The sequence below is a fragment of the Centroberyx gerrardi genome, chromosome 10 (genome assembly GCF_048128805.1).
Source record: "Centroberyx gerrardi isolate f3 chromosome 10, fCenGer3.hap1.cur.20231027, whole genome shotgun sequence".
NCBI lineage: Eukaryota > Metazoa > Chordata > Actinopteri > Beryciformes > Berycidae > Centroberyx > Centroberyx gerrardi.
The window spans coordinates 16,668,360-16,688,753 of record NC_136006.1 but is presented as its reverse complement, the minus strand read 5'-3'; the positions used below and the strand labels follow the sequence as shown (position 1 = coordinate 16,688,753).

Below are 20,394 nucleotides of genomic sequence, written 5' to 3'. Positions count from 1 at the left end.
AGGGGAGGCCCAAAGCAATAAGGTGGTGTTATTAAGCAGATTGCATCTGTGCGGTATAATCTTACAGAGGGAAAAAGGGAGGGAGGGATGCTAAGTCTGCGGCGGTCAGAGGACACACATACAAGCTGAACAGGAAGTTTAATTACTGTTGGAGCTGGAGCTTACCTCTTGAGGGGCATCTCGGACAGCTTGGCCCTGCAGTTCATAAACACCTGCAGTTTCAGATTGACCACTTGACTGAGCACCTGCAGAAGGTGCAGAAGGAGAAACCCAGTTAGTGTTAAGAGCAAAACAGAGCCAGCCCAGCAGAGAGGCCTGTATAGTACAAGATATACATGAGCCTTTCACTGATCTGTACAACTGAAGGCAGCCCCGAGTTTCACTGCCCATTTCTCGTCACGTACTGTACTGACATTTAGTAGGTTCTCCATAGACAAAACACATTCGTTCATACATAACATCACTGTCATACGGTAGTGGTCAATAAAGAAATAATGAGCCAATAGTGGTGGTAATGGGCACACTTGGAGCTGCCTTCAAAAGCCACAACAACCAGTCGTGATGTTGATATAGTGCCGTTATGATCTCTATTGCATAATGCAGTACACTACTGGAAAATATACACCGCAAAAAAATGGCTGCTAAAGATGGCTGTCTGACTGGCTGTCTGTGAAAGCAAGGTGAGTCATCTTTTGGTATTCACCTCAGTCAAATAAGAGTTGCATCTGCACAGTTAGCCTCCAGCAAGCTGCTGCAATTGTTCAGGGACCCAGTGCGATTCTGTCAGTGAAACATCATCTTCCAAGAGAGGAAAATTTTTCTAAATAACCCTATCTGGTCAGACAATCAATATACAGTACATATAACATGCCTCATTTTAGCCCACAAAGACTGCATAACCCTTCCCTACACATCAAAGTAAAGCAATTTTTCTTCCTTTCTTGTTCAGATTGATTTTACGAACTAATCTATAAACGCTAGCGAGGTGAGGTAGGTACCTTTCAGAATAAACAAAGTGCACAAAAGTGAGTATGAACGGGAGACATTAGGTCATCACATCGATACCTGGACATGAAAAAAAAAAAAAACGTCTATCTGAACTTTTGCACATTCCCAAGCTTTGTGTTTCTGTATCCTTCCTTTCAGTGAAAGCGATTTTAGAGTGTCCTTGCCGGAGTGAGGAATCAATGGAGAACAGAGGTGAAAACAACATGGCTTACAATCAGGAGAGATGACATCTTCTGCGCCTCCCTAGTGAGGGGGTCAACTATGGCCACCACATCATAGAACACCTCGTTTTCACGTGGGGAGAGATGGAGCACGCTGAGGAGGAGAACAGCACACCAAGCAAAGCGGTTTCAGCAACACAGGGTTACACAGCCCTTATTCAGCAGAACTGCAAATCAAAAGATTCGCTCTCTGCACTGCTTCAAATGATGGACGTAGCAATTTTCAGATCCATTACAACAAAAGGAGAATGAAAACTTCCCAGTGAGACTGCAGGGCGGATAGGATAGTAAACAGTGAAACGCCATTGCCCACCTGTGGCTGTCTCTGATAAAGTGGACATCCCTCCTGGCCTCTCCTTTGGGGGCTGCAGTGAGGAGGGCATCAACCTTCATGACTAAGTCACTGGCTCTGGGGGCAAAGGGGTGTAGCAAGGTCAGTCCATCACATGTTAATGATACTTGTTAGGAGGGCTGTCAAACAGAGCCCACACAATGTGATCTCAAGCTGTTTCAGGAGGTGGTCTTATAAATCAGTGAGAAGGCTACTTTCAATCTGGTGCACTACAGAGCACTTAGTTTTGATATAGCATTTATATTGAAGATTTTTTGAAGCAAGAGAAGGATAGAGAGAGAGAAAGAGGATCAGATCCCATCAGACTCTAGCTTATATGAGAAGTGCTTTGGAGTTAAAAGGTAAGGGGTATTTCACATGATAACATCTATCGCTACTATCATCTAATGATGAAACGCTCACATGTCCATCACAGACGGTAAAAAGGAAGGATGAAGAGACAGACAATCTGTTTCAAACAACATGGCAGAAGAAAAATAAAACATACTGCTTTGCTTTTATCCCCATCTGTTTAACTTTGGCTTTGACTTTCTCCGCTGAGGTGCTCAGTGTAATCTTCTCCAACAAATGGAAATCCTCCACAGTGAATTCTTCCTGCTCCTCAAACGGCCCGAGGATCTAACATGGAGAAGATAATATAGTCAGAACAAGAGGTTTCTGATTCTTTTCCCAACATGTATTATTTACTACTTGTGAAGGAGGTGTTAAACCTAATGTGAATGTAGCACAGCGCTTCATCCACTTAGAGTCACAGTTTTCAGTGATGCTGCCTTTTCTTTCCCCCTTTCTATTTTGGGAGTAGAGCCCTGCCTGCCACTGCAGCAGGGGAATGTAAAATGATATTAATTGTTACTGCCATCTCAGGGGCTGGCCTCTTCATCCGTGGCTGTCAGCATCACTGCTGCTGAGACATCAGTCATCAGCTCTGCACAATAACAGGCACGCACACACACTCATTGCATAGACACACACACGCCCAGGGCATGCATAAAGAAAGGTTAGCACACTGATGCACGTGCACACACACACACACACACACACACACACACACACACGCGCGCGCGCGCGCACACACGCCCAGAGCATGCCTAAAGAAAGGTTAACACATTAATGCACACATACACACACACAAACACACATACATGCACACGCACACACACCCACACACACAAACGGAGTGTAATCTGTGCCACCTGTGACCTTTGAGACACAGACGTCATGCTGACTTGACAGTTCTGAGGGAGCGCTCTGAAAACACTAGAAGGAAAATACTCCTAAGTGCAGCAGCTTAGAGGAACCTATTGAGTTACACCACTGTAGCAAACAATGCCAACAGCATTTAACCAATGCTTTACCTCTCTGACACCATAATGTGCTCTACTCCCAGTTCTGTTATTTATGCGGTAATCCACAGATCATTATGTTGCAGTAGCTCAGCTACTAAGTCAGCTCTGTTGGAGCTGTTAGAGCAGGAGAGCTGGAGTCCACTCACCCTGCCGTTGCTGACCACTGTCCTCTGTCCAGGACTCAGTTTCAGGACATCTCGACAGAACAGCTGCTGACTGCGGATGAAATCCACCTCCAGCGTGTTGTACTTCTTTTCAAAGGCATCTTCGTCCATGCCCTATGGCAGAATAACAAATGTTTGTTTAGGATGCTGGATATATTGATTGTATTGTCTGCTCACACATGTCTGAAGACTGTGTGATATATGATCCAATAGACTAGCTCAAGGACGTTTCTCCCATTCCAGCCTGTCCAAAACAAAATCTGAGTGACGCATTGACATAAAGTATGATGTATGTGAGGAGAAATATTACTCAGTTATTCATAAAATCATTGAAGCCCTGCATCAGAGCAATCACTGCAGTTTTCAAACATAAATATTTCAGCTAAAGGACCAAGCTGTCAGAAATGCACATGTGTGAAAATGAGATTAATCAATTTGTAATTAATCTAACAAACCCTTAATTAAACATTGGCCATTTTTGTCTATAACAAATCAGGCGTGGGAGTGTGGAGGGTTTGTGGAGTCAGGTTATTAGTTTCTCCAACATTTCTCTCCTCAGGAGAACAGGTGAAATACCAATAATGTCAGCACAACTCAGTCAGCAAGTCTGTCTGGCAGCCAATAATAAACTCATATCCCTTGACTCTGGGTCCCAACTCACACAGCCACCTCCTACCTATCTTTCCATTGCTATTTCCAGCCCAATCTCTCCCCACTGTTTAAGAGTGGAATAATTGAAGGCCAGTTTGTCATGGTTAGTCCCAGATGCAACCTGCATTATATGACCTATGCCTGGTGGATCATTGTCTATTTCCTGTTACTAATGAGGGGAGAGATGGGGCTCTCCTGTCAGCTGATTTGCTGATCAGTGCCTGGGATTTTTTTTTCTTATGCACACTGTTGTGTGGGTGGATACCACACTACAGCTTGGAGAATCAAGCGTGTGCAGATGAGGATACCAGGGGCTGTAGACTGCTGAGAGCAGGAGAGTGATGGTCAGGCTTGGCTGGACACAAGTGAATCACACAACCATGAACAGTGAGCGGGAGCTTGGCTATTCATCAGGTCTTCCCCGGGGACCAGGTATCCACCAACACTTTTTATTTAAAGATTCAGCACGTGGAGCCCGCCTTGCGCTGGCCCCTCTGACAGATCAAGTGGAACTGACAGTGAGTAGGCTGCTTGCCTTGGCATCCACAGGCTGTGGAGCATCAGGCGTGCTCTAAATGTATTCTGTTAGGTGATGTTCAAGAGAGGAATGAGAAGATGTGCTCATCAATCACCATTTTCCCTGGCTGTGCACTTACATCAGGAGAGCAGTAGCAGACAAGTCTTTGCAAGTGGTTTATAGCATGTTAAAAAAATACATGACAGAACCTAAAGGCTACCATATGTCTGAAATATAAAACAAAGGCAAATATAAACTTTGGAATCAGATTAATGTATGGAATTAAAAAACTTTTTTCCATCCCTTACCTGCAGCAATAGGTTCTTCATCTTGGTGCCTTGTTGGAGGAGCTGCATGCTCTCCTCTTTCAGGAGTTTTTGGACAAAGTCTGCTGCAGCCTTATTCTTCTGGGTGAGGAGGGCGGCCCAGATGGCCCTGTAGTGCACAGTGTTATCCTCGCTGGACTTACCGCTGGGGTTATCTATCACCCCCACACGGACTCCAGGGCTAGCCTTCTGCAAATGCACACCCCGTGTGCGCGCACAAACACAAATACATACACACACACACAGCACTGATATAATTCACACAAAAAACACACATATATTTCCACAGACTGCAGGTGTCGATGAGAAAGAGAGTTGGGAGGAGAGACTGTTAATTGCCCTAATGTAACAGTCAAGGTTTCTCCTATTCCATCTATTCTAGCAGTGAGGAATCTTTTCTTCCTGACAAATAGAGAATGCTTGCTTGCTGTATTACACCTAATTCATCTATAGCATGTCAACACTGAATATTTTTTTGTAGAGACATCTGTTCAGACGATCCTTGTAAGAACAGACAGCAGAAGATATATTCTGAGAGAAGATGAATTTACCCATAACTGTCCTGTATTGTATTTTAATGTGCTGATGGCTCCTGCCCAGGGACTACAAATGCAAATTAGCCTCTAGCTATACTTTGGTGCAGTATGTTATACTGTGCGCTGTCCCTGTCAAATAAACAAATAAAGTAAAGTGAGAAAATCAGTAACAAAACACTCTCAACCCTTTTGGTCTAATCTGCAGGTATGTGAGGTATAGATTCAATATATATAACTCTCCTTTATTTATGTGGCTGTTTCTCTGGGAACAACAACTGCAGCATGAGTGGGAAAGACAGGCCAAGGTGAAATATGTCCCCGATGAATTCAACATTTTTATTCCTTCTTAGACTCACCTTGGCAGCCTATAATTAAAGTCCAGCGGTACACAACGCCTAGACTACATAAAAGGCTTAATTTGCATTGGTGTTGAGTGTCAGGCCACAGATTCTAGATTAATCTGATTAAATCAAGATCAATACTTGTATCTAATGCATAATAAACAACAATACTTATAAATGCATATGTGTGAATATGTAGTCTGCCTTGCAAACCATTCCCTTATAGAATGTGAGGTGTGATTGATAATGCAGTTCATTAGGATAACGAGAAGTGGAGTGGACAGAAAGTGGCAGAGACTCACCGCATGTTTCAGAGCACTGAGTAACAGTTTTCTTCCTGAGGCCTTCTCAAAATCTCCAACTATCCACATGGTCACACTACTCATCCCGTCCTCATCTAAAGTAAAACAACAATTACACACAAATACATATCACATAGCATGTCAGTTGAGATATCATGTCAAAATACATTGTGTTAAAATACACTATAAAATATCTAATGAGTGTGAGGACAAGGCTGCTGCCTTGCAGTCTTGCCGATTCCTACTCATATGAATTCCCAGCCTTGCTAACTAATGAGAGCACTAGTAGAAGGCAAAGGTATTTTAAACAATTTGCTCCCTCAATCTCAACCTTAATGCTTAGGTTGCTTTTAGAGAGAGTTGCTAATCCTTTAAAAACGTTTGCACCCTGGCCATACACTGTCAGTGAGATGGCAGTGAGAAGGAAAATGAAATAGTTTCAGTGTGTGCTTATGTGTATGAGAGGAGAGAGGAGAGAGAGAGAGATGGAGAGAGCGAGAGATGGAGAGAGCAAGAGACAAGAGAGAGACAAAGAGAGAGACAGAGAGAGAGAGAGAGAGAGAGAGAGAGAGAGAGAGAGAGAGTGAGAGCTATCCTGGCGGAAAGCTCAGTATATTAGTGGAGAATTGTGCCACCTGTCATGGCTTTATTCCCCGAGTCAGTCAGTCAGTCAGTAAGGCAGGCAGTGAGTCAGTCAGCTAGTCAATAAGGCTGGGAGGAAGGCAGTCAGCCTCCTCTGCCTCACTAAGACAGCTACACTCTCGGTCTGGGCAGTGAAACGCTGGCTCTGACGACCGTTTAGACTGTTGGCCTAAAGCCAATCAGCAAACCCAGCAATTATCTTGCTGGAGGCACAGTCTGTCTGCCTCACCAAAGGGCAATTTCACACTTTCATAGATCCACTTCAATAAAGCAGCGTAGGATTCATTTGTGTTTTGATACTGCTCACTTTACAGATGTTCGACAAGCAAATACACTGTGGCTGTCCTACTTAAGCTGAGGTACAAATTCTGGAACAAGTTATTTACACTCTTGTTGAAGCACATTCAACCACAGTCACTGCGGTACTGACACTAGGAGGGCGGCAATCGATCTGAAACAGCCTCAACCGGGAAAGCAAGGTGTGAAATGATAAGCGACTTCTCACCATTTTTTGTGAAGTATTTCATTCTCTTAGCCATCACAGCAGTCTTGTCCCTGGAGTCCAGGTACGAAAACATAGTTGTGTCCTCCCAATCATCTACAACTGCAAAGTAAAAAGAAACAGATAAGTTAGAAAGGACACGCATCAAGGCAGTGAATCAGTGTATCGGAAGGTTTAAGACGAGAAGCATGAAGCATGAGTCACCTGGAGAGGAAGTGAAGTCCAGGTATTTTCGGTCGGTGTTGAGAATGAGAGGGTTCATCCTGGGAACCACATTGGCTTGCTCCATTAGATAGTCTACCACATCTGTCCCCTCAGTCAGCTGACCCTAGGCATGAGACAAGAGTGACCTCACTGTGAGCGTCCATGTACATACCAGATTTTCTGTACATACAGTATGTTCTATACCTGATAGTGTCAACAGCTAATGCAAACAGCTCTGCAGATCTAATAATGTGCAAAGCCACAAATGTACATTTTGTACCCCCTGTATCTGTAAACTGCAAATATCTGCTAACCAGTTGTTGGGCCAAGCCATGTGGTCAAACAAAGGAAAGGCCTACATGTAAGATTAAAAGCCTAAAACACCGGCCTAGCAAGGGAATCAAAAACCTGAACTCTTGCCCACCCGCTGGGCTGGGACCTTAAACAAAGGAAAGCAGCGCCAAAAATTCCAACAGGCCCTGAAGTTCACACCTAGGTGCGAACTGGCTGAAACCCAACCTCTGGCCTCTCATTGGACGAGACTCGGACGAGCCCCGGGATGTCCCCATGACGTCACCAAGAGTATAAATTCCAGAGATACCTTTCCTCCTCGCCCCTTCTTGCGACCCCGTCGACTAACAAGGTGGTACCTGAAACGTTCGAACTGTTCTTTTGTTTACCCGAGGCGCAGTCTTCAACTCGCGGGACGAGACCAGACTGTTTAGTGTTAGCTGTAACACTGTTGGATCCAGAAGGATTAGACTAGTCGTCTGTGCAGCCGACATTCTAACTCCTTACACGCACTGCCGTGTAGCAGACCTGCAGAAGTGGACTGGAAGAGAATACAGCTAAGGACACTCCTTCCCTCCAAGAAGACAACGTAAGGATACGTTTCTTCAATCAGGTCAACTCCTGGCTGACATCTTTCGCTGCCTACGAGGAAAGCCAGCTGGCCATTGTTCCGTGCACGGAGAGATAACGGTCCCGCAGACCTGCCTGGGAAAACCCCATCGGATCGATAAGACGGACTCAAACACACACCAATCACTCGAGAGTGATTCCCAAGTAAGAGGCTTTGGTTCTGGGCAGAGACTAGAATAGGTGTGTTAAATAAGCTTGACTGATCAGAAGCTGTAATTGTGCGTATTGGGAAGCGCATCGGACCGCCGAGTCCATTATGCTGTATGAAGATACCTCAATCATTATGCTTGCTGCTTAATTTGATTGTGTTAATGTAAAGCTGATTTGTGTTCAATTGCATGCCGCTGAGCTTGCATCCATGTTAGTAGCCACCGTATAGAGCCAATATACTGCATTTTACCAGTTCAAAGACCAGTAACCCGGCATACTATTTCCAAGTCGTACCCTGAGTTCCTGTGTGGTAAAAGGCTATTGTTGTGTCTCTAGACGGCGAGTAGAATCTCTAGGTTTACCCTGAGTGCTTCCCCCCTTATTCTCCCTCTCTCTCTCTTACTAACATACACACACCCACATCTCATTACACATTCATTGCTACCTAAGAATTAGATGGTGTTGGTTTAGCTGCCTAACTCCAACTCCATCTTGGTTCCAAACCCCCTTTGTTCAAACTACGCGGTCACAGCCGCCATCTTGAACTCTCGCGAGACGTTCCACTCACGTGGTCACGTCCACCATCTTGCCTTCTCTCTCTCTCCCTCTCTCACACACATACACACACACACACACACACACACACATACGCACGCATCCATACGTGCCATATGCTGTTTGTGCCTTTATGCTTGCTAGTTAGACCTATAGTTATAGTTGTATAATAGTTGTTGATTAACTGCAGTGTTATTGATTATTGATTGATATTGCTAAAGTTAAATAAACTCCATTATACTTTTAAAGAGAAGTTGTCTGTGATTCCTTGTGCATATGTGTTGTAATAACGGCTGGTTGTGAGGGCCTGTGTACGAATTCACCCTTCACTGTTCACTCATAAATGTACAGTGGTACTTAAACACTGTCATTCGGGGGTGAACAGGCATTTTGAGACTATATTGAAGGTTCGGATATTGGTCCCTGATTCCAGGGTGGTGCCCCGTTAATATTGACTCCGTCAATAATTTTATGAATATTAATAATTTCACGATTATTAATTATTGATTGCTAGTAACCAAACCTGCCCCTATCAAAACCCAAAACAGTAAATCTGGCAAAGACGATCCTGCATTTATACTTATATTTTAACATGCATTTGTTTAAATTATTTGGTGCATTATCTTCAATACTCAGTATTTGCTCTATTCTCATCTATATCCTATACTCTGCTGCTGTAATAACCCAATTTCCCCACAGTGATCATTTAAGTTTCATCTAATCATCTAATGTAGTCTAATCATATATATGTATACACTGTAGCTGCATAGCCATGGATACTGTAGCTATGTTTCTTTAATTCTTTTCAACCAAGAACATTAATCTAAACTATAATCTGCTAGTATGTAGAAATACTGCACACTATAGGCCTGGATGAATGGTCAGTGATGCAGTACTTCAGCTATGTTTTGTTTTCTTTTATTCATCCAGAAAACCGTTTAATGGGTTGAATATGAAGAGCACGTTGGTTTCTATACTGACATGTCATACCATAAAGACAGCTCTCTGGAAGACACTGGTGGTGTCCATGATGCGCTGCAGGATGACGGTCTCCAGCTCTTCAGGCTCCATCTCCTCGGGGCTGAGAGGGACTCCGTTGAACAGAGCCAGAGGAAGGGCACCCAAGCCGGTCTTCTTGTAGAACTGGGCACCGGCCTGGAGCAAACAAAACGCAGATTGGGTCACTGGCTGCTACTTCTTGTGCATTGTAAATCTTCCTATTTCCAACAAACCTAAAGGAAACAGAGAAAATTACTTTATTTCCTTACCTTTCTTTTGTCATCATACTCAGAATCTACTCCTAGAATCCTTTCAGCATTGGCTTTAGGGAATTTCCTCTTCAGGTAAGCAGAGACTGTATCGACAGACAATGACTCCCCGATGTCTACTTTGTTGTACATCTGCAAGAGGGTGAAAAGGTACATCAGATTTGACCATGACTCTCTTTTAGATCCCTGCCACTGTCGATAGCCTCCACCCCTGTTTAAAAGAGCCGGTGCCTGAGGCAAAATCCTCGCTCGTCTAGTCCAATAATGTCTCAGACCGTGGGTCAACACGAGGCACAATAAAACAAATGACTTCTGAAGCTCTAAGAGATATGAGATGGCAAGGATTATGCTTAAATTGTTCTGCGAGAAGTGCTTGCTAAAAAAATATGATTTACATGCGTGATACTTACTGAGACCATAGACATGAGAGCCTGAGATAAATCGTACTCGTCTGCAATGTAATTCAACAGTCGGTAAAATCCAACTCCGGCATCAGAGAAGCCATCAATCTCATCTTCAGTGTTGACAACAAACACAAATCCAATTCTACAGAAGGTGGGAAAACACAAGTATTCAATTTGCAGGTGAAATGAGAATCACTATCTGGTAAAGATTATAAGTGTCGAGGGTGTGCCATATATACAGGTGTGTAGCTGTTTGAGCTAACAGTACCGACCTCAGAGGAATCTTGTGCTTGTAGAAAAGCTCTGCAAGTTTCACCAGTTCACTACTGTCTTCCTGTTCTGGATCTAGGAACAGCACCTAACGACAAAGAGGTGGTCAACAAACCTGGGTCATACAGCATACTGCAAATACTTATCCTACATAAGTTCCAGATGAGGTGGAGTTTACCAGATATAACACAGTGAGTGCAGTGAGACAGTTAAGACAGTGACTGGAAATGTAAAGTATTCAAAAGTTAATTTAGCATGCTTTTCTGTGAGTGAACTGACTGAGTGCCTGACTACCTGGTACTTTCCGAAATGTCCTGATGCAGCATATCCCACAAATCTGACAAAAACTATTTAACCCAAGTCTGGTAGCAAAGAGTTCAGTAAAGTTCAGTAACACAAGTCAAAGTAACAATGGAACTACAACTGAATAAACAGACCAACTCTAACCATCATTATCATAATGTTTTAGTGTAGATTCAACAGGATGGAATGAAAAAAATGCATCCTTCCCCCTTTACCCCAAACACAATAATTTCTCTCATTGTGCAACTGTGTCCATTCCCTTCACCACCACTTCTCCTCGCCACTTCTGGACTCACCAAGTTGAAGAAATTGCGTCGGATCTGCCGGATGACTCCGGGAAACGTGGCTCTGAGGAGCTCCTGTACACCTGTTGGCCAGCTGCGGTACATCAGGTCACTCTCAATGTCATTCATCCACTGGAAAATACAAGAAGACGAGAAGAAAGCTTGAGAAAAATGTGATACTCCATTGATCCTCATAGGGAAATGCTCTTTTCGCTTGCCCACCTCGGCGAGGTCGGAGCACAGGGTCGGCCACAGAACAGCGGCCCTAAAAATAGGGAGGGATTCAGTATCTTGCTCAAGGACACTTCAGTCGGATGGATGCTTGCTGGCACAGGGCCTTCAACCCCTAATCACTATGCCACCCAGCTACCCTACTTTGCGGTAGAATTAACATTTTAGGAAGATTTAAGGGTACTTTCACTGAGAATCAGCATATTCTGTACATTTTTATGAAGATGACTGACCTCACAAGAATGTACAGCGTAACCAAATAACACATCAACACCAATACCGTTGACACAAGCCTGACATTCTGCCCCCACACTTGTACAAAAACGTAAATGAAGAAACCTGGTGGGACTGTATGTTGATGTTCCCTGTATTTTGACAATACTCCATAGTTAAGACATTAGACAAGTCACTAAGGGTTTCCATACTTTCCATACTGGCAACTTTCATCTTTGCATCCAACTTCTAACAGGTAATCAATCTTGCTTCATTCAGTGGCTTCGTTTACATGCAGAGACGTCCATTCTTAACCCAGTGACTCAAATAACTTGATTTTGGGTCAACACAAGTAAATGTCATAACTTGGTTAGAATAACCCGGAAAATCTGTAACCTCTAGCATAACCAACCGATCCCACCAGTCCTAACTTCAAACTTTCATCCTTAATTGTTGGGTGTTCCATGGTGTCATCAGGGAGTGAGTGCATTTCTAGCAGCAATTATAGCCTGGCGTTCTTGATATACACGATTCATTGCAGTGAAAAGCATAATTGCCAGTAACATCAGATTATTTGTCAGGAGCGTCAAGAATTATTATTTGGATTATCGTTTCTTTCCCACGTATTATTAGTAGCCTACTATTACTCAGTAAAGAGGGCAGGGATAGCTGGCAGCTACAACTTTTTATACTTCCATGCTGTTAATTGGTTTATTCATGAAAACAGGGATATTCAATTGCAAGGTATCAAAGGTGCATGCTTGTTTGTTTTTTTCCTTGGTAAACTGTATAATCTTATTGCTATATAGGTGAGGTCTCTATAAACCCTGAGTGCATTTCTCACCTCACCTGCACAATTATATTTCTTTTCTATTACATTTTTTTCATGCATTCTGTTTTAATGTGTGCAAAATAAATAAATAAATAATGTAAACATCTTAACCCAACAGCCGGGTGATTCCATGCACGTAAACATAGCCAATGTTATTGCACATACAGTGCAGTTACAGTGTGGTGGACAGAAATAACCTGGGTATGATGGACAAATGTTACAGTCCTGCTCTTGGACATCAGAGAAAGCTATGAGATTCAGCTTTGAAAGATAGTGGGCCAGAGCAACAGTAGCTAAATTATCCACTGCTGGCCAAACTGGCACTAACAGTGCTCTTTCTTTCAGTAGCTCTGAAACCTCCCTACAATATAAAAGTCTGTATCTCTGGCACACTAATCATTCTCTCTTTTATTCTTGCTCACTCTCTCTCTCTCTCTCTCTCTCTCTCTCTCGCTCTATCACACACACACATAAAAACACATACACACAGTCTCTCAAAGGGGAGACACAGGTTGAAATGACAGACCGCACTCTTGGTTGAATGTGTACATCATTCCAGACTTAATATATCATCTTCATTTGTTTGGCATTTTTTCAGAGTATCTTGAATATTAAAATGGCCAAAATGAAAGTTTGCAAGTTTTTAATTTGATAGCTTTCCTTGGCTAACTTCCCAGTTTATAATTGAGGTTTCTGGCAGACTCGGGACTGTTGCAATAGCCTGATGACTGATCCACTAATCTACACCCCGGTGCGAGTACTCAAAACAAAACACCTGCAATGCTGATCTGGGCCAGGAGAATAATGCATCTGCTCTACTGGACAGGACTTGGCAGAGTCTCTCACCATTATGGCTGGATGTCTGATATCTAAGGCATAGCTGTCTTCCACAAGGTTCACGGGTAGCCTCAGCAGCTTGCCCTGATGTTCTCCTTTTATGCCGAGGTTATGAAGACCCTCCAAGACCCTGGCCTCTCCTCTGATGATGTCCAAAATGCTGTCAAATCAAAATCCCAGGTTAGTTTTCATCCACGCTAGCAGGGGCAGTGGCTATGTGCTGCAGAGAACTCTGATCATGTTGCAGCAGGATCATTGAGCCACGGGCAGGTCCGAGGCTTCCCAGGGAGCGAGCAGGCAGACCGCCGCTCCCTCCTGCTGGGCTCCTACCTGAAAGGGTTGTGAATGTCCAGATCAATGTGCAGCCCGTTGATGAAGAGCCCTTCATCTCCTGGGTGAACTCCTATGGTCTCGCTGAGTCGCTGAAAGAAAAAGCTTGGGGTTGTTAGTCCAATGCCAAAAATCTGATCTGATCTTACAATAAGATATGTACAGAGACTACAGCAGAAGGTAGAAAAGATATGTACAGAGACTACAGCAGAAGGTAGAAAAGATATGTACAGAGACTACAGCAGAAAGTATAGAAGATATGTACAGAGACTAAAGCAGAAAGGTAAGAATAAAATGTCATGGCTTATGTGATTATGGTTATAGTATTTATTTCAGATACAGATTAGAAACTCGTTCTCTAAAATAACACTTGTGCAATAGCGAGGGATGCTATCAAACAAAGTGGACCACTTCTTGCACTATCTTATAGGATGCTGCTTATGATATCACACCTTTTGGTTCTCCTCAATTTCTTTTCTCATTTCCTGTTTTACGGCCACTCTTGTCAGTGATCTGTGGGAACAGTAAAACATGTACAGTCACCATCAGCTTTTTCCACATCCCCGGCCAGCAGTAAAACCCCGGTTTTAATCTCCAAAAATCTGTGGGCCCTCAAGATGGTACGTGTGCAGTCGGCTCCCTGTAAACACTCACTCCAACTCTTACTCAGCACTTTTGGTTGTTGTTATACGATGTCTGGGCCAAAAACAAGCAAACATCAAAAGAGTTGATTAAATCTATGCACTGAAATATGTATTTATTGTGGCACTAATAGGTGTCTGCAGAAAAACAATGCCTCTGCTCAAACAAATGGGTTTGTAAATAGTGCATTTCAGGTGCACTTGGATAAGAGCGGATATGCCTGGACTTACATATAAGAAAGAACAATGCAATATTATTTTTTGAGTTTCATACTTCCTTTGTGTCTGAGTGTTTAATGAGTTTTGGCTTGCCTCGCTGAAGCTTTTGGGGCCAAATGTTTTTAGCCACTCAGCCAGAAACTTGAAATGAGATGAATTTTTCTTCTCTTCATGATACAGCTTTCTTACCTGGCTTTGCTGGGAAAGTTCTGACTAAGATCTCGCATGAGCTTCAGAGCATCGTGCTTTGGCACAGACATGATTCTAGCAGCTGCTTGGAAACTGAGATCTGTGGAGAAGGTAATGAAATCATTAACATTTATAGATCTACAAATGCACAAAGTGTCTAGACGAAAAGAAATCTATACGAGGAAATCAAAGGAGATTACATGAACTTGACTTTGAGACGATAACATTACCAGCTGTATTAAAATGATTAATTGTTAGTAGAAACCTTAAAACTATTCATTTACACTCGATTTCACACTAAAAGTAGTTAATATATGGCTGGCAGCAGCTGGACCAATACAACAGCAAAGCATCTTCAGCTACACATGGTATAACTGTTGTACTAAGCTCAAATATGAACAACATTCATTTCATTCACTGATACTAAAGTACATTCAAACAGCAAATTATTGTATTGATTTACATGTTTTGTTATTTACAAAACTAATTCTACCCAGTAGGTAACACATTGTTAAACTGGAGATCAATACCTTGCAGTTCCCACACTTTCAGAGGGGCCATGTCATTGGTGCTCTCCAACAGATGCTTGCGGAGCTCCCCAAGCTGCTCCTGGAGTTCAGGGTGAGATTTCCTCAAGAGAGGAAGAAGGAAAAGAGGAAGATACAGTATAACTACATGATGGCAATGACAATCGACATATCCGTTTATCCCAGTCACACAAAGCACAACCGGAGCACAGTGTCTCCAGCTGCAGCAACAATAAATGCTAGAGTTTAAAACAAAAAATCTTTATGGGGATAAACCTGTTACAGTTTAGCGACTTACTTTAATGTTCCAAAAAGGAATCCTTGCACTTCGTCATTATCATCATCCTCAGTGTTGGCAGCCATCTTTGAATCTACAGAATAAAGGGTAGTGTTTTATTTTTATTGTCTTAGACACAGCAGAGATAAAGTACAGAATATATAATTAGCCACCGACTGACCTTTTACTTTGGTGTCATCCACAGCTTTGTACTCTGTGCTTTTTATAGCCAACTCAACACCGTATCCAGATAAAAGCATCTTTTGAGGCTTTGGATCCTATAGCAGTAAAAAGCACAAGAGTGATTTTAAAGGTAACCTGTGTAGGATGTGTTCTGCATTTATAGTACATCATTGTCAAATGAAGTGTGATAACAACCATCAACTTTGCATTGTATATCCATCCCAAGGGAGATGCTTTCTACCTCATGTTCATTATTTTCACTCCCCACTGTCATGCGCAAGTTGCCCGTCTACCAGAAAGGATTTTTCATATTTAGTGAATATTCTTGCATGAGAATTCACACAACTGAAAGCATGAAGCAGATCACAGATCATTTGGGCTACTATGTGCAGCAGGCAGCTTGTACGATATCATTTCATCAAAACTAATTTCACAGCAACATATTAATTAGAGAATACTATCCATCACATCCTGGAAACTAATTAAATTAAAATTCAAATGAAGAGGCAATGTGGCCTAGGAAAGTTAAGAACTTCCAAAACATTATGCCAGTGGGAGAAAAGGCATGTGGATAGCAACACGTGGCAGCAAATTTGCTGACATTCAACCTTGACACTAATGTCCCCCAGATTCAAAGCACTGCCTCGGCGTTTCATAGACACAATCAGAAGCCTTTCACACCTACGCTCTGCTTTTCTTCATGGCACATCTCTGAAAAGAGCCTGTTACTTCTGCAAACTGAGTCAAGGCATCTGTTACTCAATCAGATGCTGACTTTTCCACAGGAATCTTTTTTCTTCTCTTGAACGCTGGTCGCTAATGCAATCCATTTGGTCCACCATTCTGACAACCTCTGCTTTTGCCAGTATTGCACTAAGAGGAATAATGGCATCACTGCAACACTTCCATTATCCAAGTAAAGCTCAGTTGATACCATGTCACCAAAATCACAAAATGCACAGATTTTTCACTTAATTCTGTCAACTTTAACCTGTATCAATAATTTATACCAGCAAATCCAAATGTGCACACAAGCTTTATTAAGATACCTTGTTTTCCAACCCCTGATGATCTGAGACACCGTAAGATTAAAGGGAGGGAGGAGGAAAGGAAAAGCCCTGACAAAAATGTGTCAATTGCTACGCTCCAATATGAAAGCAGTAGTACTTAAATCTGAACAGGGCGCTTCTGTGTGAAAAACAAAAGATATGAACAGTAGGAGATACCCAATTTATTGAGAGGTAGACAAACCATATCCTACACAAGAGAGCATTTTGTCAGTGGAATATCACTTCACAAAAGCATCGCTACTCACCGCCACAAAATGACGCAGCACATATACAAGCGTGCCCTCAGCAGCCTTCTCTGACAGCACCTTGTGAAAGGAGGTGAACTTTTTGGTTCCAATCTCAGCATAGAGGATCACAACTGGCACATCTGTTTTATTCAGCCCCGGGTATCTGTGATCATTCTTGTATAAATACGGTTTTGGCCTGCAAACATTTGGAAAGGCTGTTAAAAGGAATGTGAAAAACAAACCTATTTGTATCAACAACATTTCTATGTCCACTGCGGGCAAAAGGCAGTCAATAAGGGTTGTCAATATAGTCAATCAATTAATGGTACCAGCAACAGAATTAGTTTGTATACTTTCAACTGGTTTTGCTCTACTGAATCAGTTTATCCTCAGATGAGATGGCAGTGCCATTTTGGGTTACCTGCCTGCAGCTGCCTTCAGGAGTTTTTTGATGTCCTTGGTGCTGCAGCTATGTTGACCATGGACAGAGACAAAGGCAGGGCAAGCCTCAGGCGGTGGTTCATCGCTGGCTATCTGTTAAGAGCAGGAGGGAAAAGAATGTTCTGTAGCACAGTGGCTGGACCATGGCACTAACACCGCCAGGATCAGGTGCTTTTGTTCCCACTAGGGCTGCCAAGACTGACAATGTGAGGAAATTCGGATAAAAGCATCCACAAAATGGCATATGGTAAACTTACGAAGGGCGGCATAAATCCTTTAACTCTTTAACATGAACCTACTGTTAGATTTCTCATTGATTTCTTCTCAATACTCCTTTCACACTGGACAAGTAACCTGCGAAATATGCCTGTCGACTGTCAGTGTGGAAGGATCCACCCAGGTAAGTTGACCCTGCAAAACACCCTGGATCAAGATCAGGGTGGAGAGCCGGGTCAAACGCTGTGTCGCTCTGTGTCTGGAGCATCATGTCGTCCACCATATTGAACACAGGATGTAAACGCATCTGCTTTTAATGACGTTATAAAGTGACAATAGGTTCATTCCTGTGTACAAGGCAGAGTGTCAATGGCTTCCGACAAGGGATGGACCTAGATCTGCGTACCGTAATATTCCCTGGTTGTGTGTGAAGGGGTCATAATGGGGAACTTCATACATACCTGCTGGGATGCAAAGACAGCTGGTGAGTAGGACCGCAAGGACAGAGCAAATCTGAGGAGATTGACCTGAAGATCTGTGAGGAACTGTCCCGCCTTCTTGAGGATCAAGTTGTAGTAGGAGCGCACAGACTCTGTGAGATACATCCACATTTTGTAATATTTAGGCATTGTAGAAGTGAAACACACTTTTCGTTGTGTAAACTGATTTAAAATCTACTATTGCACAGCAATTACACCTCCATAATTTAAATAAATGTCTTATTTACAAACCAACATACCTCCACTCTTGTATACAGTCAGCTCTTTCACAGTGTCAACAAACTGCCAGAACTTCTCATTCCCGTCCTCTCCAATAAATTCACTGCACAGGATAAATTAAAATAAAAAAAGGTGAATAAAAGATGGAAGATAAGGACGCTGTAAAAATCAAATCACAATATTATATGTACTAGTCAGTAATCACTGTATTAGTAACTCTATTCTGACTCAGTGGACTGCCTAACCTTTAAAGCTACTGACAGCATTGATTTATTCTGATAATAATTTTGTCCAATTTTCTACTACCTGGGTTTCATAATTTCAGCTGTGGACCTTAGCTTATGCACTTCTTGGTGTTAGATGATATGTGTGAATAATGTTTTAATGCAACACATTAAAACATTATTAATTGGTCAGGACAAAAAAATAGAAAACAAAAACTTGGCAATCCATACAGGGTATGTCCGGCTGCTTGTAACCGATAAAGTAGAACTTCATGCAGTTACTGGGCATGGATAGATAATGGGCACCAGAGGACTTTTTAAACTGCCTATTAGCTGCACAGGACAGCATATTCCTAATCTGAACCTGCATGCAGGCACTTCTCTGGGATAGGTGTTTGAGTATCACACAGCTTACAGGCACATAGGTGAGGATTACAAAAAGATACCATATTTCCAACAGAAAAACATATCATCATGACACAAATTACTGTTATTTCCAGCCACACAGTAAATGGCAAATGATAGTGACAGCACAACTGGATGTCCATCTTTTCTGGACCTCCATTTGTTCTCAGCCTCTACAACGTGAGAGACTGAGGACTAACAAGACACAAGATCCATCTGGTTGAAACAATCAGAATGATGCAGTTGTGGCAATTTGGTGTGGGTGCCAATTAACGCTTGTACTGTTACACACAGGCAGAGGCAGCAGTGAGAGTATAGGGTACCTTGTCTCTAGGAGGAAAGGCGTCATGGTCCACTTGGCCTTTAGACTGGCAGAGACGCCTTTGGGTGCGGAGAGGACGTGGTGGACGTTCAACAGCAACAGTGACAGCAGAACAACGGTCCTCATCATCTACAGTCAACCGCAGCGTAGCATAAACCTAGCGTGAAGCAAACACCAACGGTTTAGTGCTCGTGCCTTTTAAGAAGAGGTGCTAGTGCCACGTAGTTGTCCTGTAGCCCAAAACACACTGGCGTTTACAGCAGTCTGGATCCCCCACAGCTAGAGAACAGAGAAGCTGCAGTGTTGCGGAACATACTGTATAAGAAACTGATGTCGATTTGTTAGACTTTATTGGGTTTAGCTAACGTACTGTGACTACAAACAGTCAGAACAGACTGAAGTTAGTAAGACAAAGTAAACTGCGTTACTGTGAATGAAACCGGGACAGTAGCATGACTTTCTCAACAAAGTATGAAAGACAGGCTTGCTAGAAACATGTATAAACGTATACTAGGAGTACATTGCCATTGGTTATAATGTTGCCAATTATATATCCCTCACCCAGTTAGTGCTGACCGCTTCCATACAAAGGGCTTCAGATCTTTTTTTGTACAACTGTTGAGCTATCAAATTGCCGTGTATTGTGGTGGCTAACGCTGGCATTACTTCGTGTGTGAACCAAACGCGAGACAAAAAATATTGCTTGCATTTTAATTTGTTTTTACATGCGTGCTGTAGCATTATATTGCGTACACACGGGGGGAGACGGTTGTGAATGAAATAAAACCTGATTTTAAAATGGAAATTTTGTCTGGCACCGCCGCAGACAGCTAAGAGCCTGAACCGCACGCTCAAAGATTTTTCCCACCACCAAACACTGGAGCGTGTACGGAGGAAGGCTGTATGAGACACGGTTCAATGGGAGACTGCTGTAGAGGGAGAGATGTAGAGAAATGGCAACAGAGATAATCTGAATAAAATACTTTATGGATAAAATATCATACATGGTCATGATAAGATAATG

The 20,394-nt window shown here is 42.7% G+C and overlaps 1 protein-coding gene across 1 annotated transcript in view; it reads right to left on the bottom strand.

The window, feature by feature from the left end:
* Nucleotides 1-19,978, bottom strand: part of uggt2 (UDP-glucose glycoprotein glucosyltransferase 2) — a 34,497-nt gene extending 14,519 nt beyond the window's left edge. The window contains exons 1-27 of the mRNA XM_071926993.2: nt 19,932-19,978; nt 19,372-19,527; nt 18,440-18,522; nt 18,162-18,292; nt 17,465-17,577; nt 17,062-17,239; nt 15,745-15,841; nt 15,585-15,657; nt 15,290-15,390; nt 14,760-14,859; nt 14,163-14,223; nt 13,711-13,802; nt 13,390-13,540; nt 11,280-11,399; nt 10,683-10,768; nt 10,417-10,552; nt 10,007-10,138; nt 9,729-9,893; nt 7,113-7,236; nt 6,912-7,010; nt 5,765-5,859; nt 4,568-4,774; nt 3,074-3,205; nt 2,069-2,199; nt 1,543-1,638; nt 1,221-1,323; nt 166-245 (exon numbers count right to left, since the gene is read on the bottom strand). Of these exons, the coding sequence (XP_071783094.2) occupies nt 166-245; nt 1,221-1,323; nt 1,543-1,638; nt 2,069-2,199; nt 3,074-3,205; nt 4,568-4,774; nt 5,765-5,859; nt 6,912-7,010; nt 7,113-7,236; nt 9,729-9,893; nt 10,007-10,138; nt 10,417-10,552; nt 10,683-10,768; nt 11,280-11,399; nt 13,390-13,540; nt 13,711-13,802; nt 14,163-14,223; nt 14,760-14,859; nt 15,290-15,390; nt 15,585-15,657; nt 15,745-15,841; nt 17,062-17,239; nt 17,465-17,577; nt 18,162-18,292; nt 18,440-18,522; nt 19,372-19,499 (3,014 nt within the window). The 5' untranslated portion in view covers nt 19,500-19,527; nt 19,932-19,978. The remainder of the gene's footprint in view (nt 1-165; nt 246-1,220; nt 1,324-1,542; nt 1,639-2,068; nt 2,200-3,073; nt 3,206-4,567; nt 4,775-5,764; nt 5,860-6,911; nt 7,011-7,112; nt 7,237-9,728; nt 9,894-10,006; nt 10,139-10,416; nt 10,553-10,682; nt 10,769-11,279; nt 11,400-13,389; nt 13,541-13,710; nt 13,803-14,162; nt 14,224-14,759; nt 14,860-15,289; nt 15,391-15,584; nt 15,658-15,744; nt 15,842-17,061; nt 17,240-17,464; nt 17,578-18,161; nt 18,293-18,439; nt 18,523-19,371; nt 19,528-19,931) is intronic.
* Between the last annotated feature and the right edge of the window lie 416 nt (nt 19,979-20,394).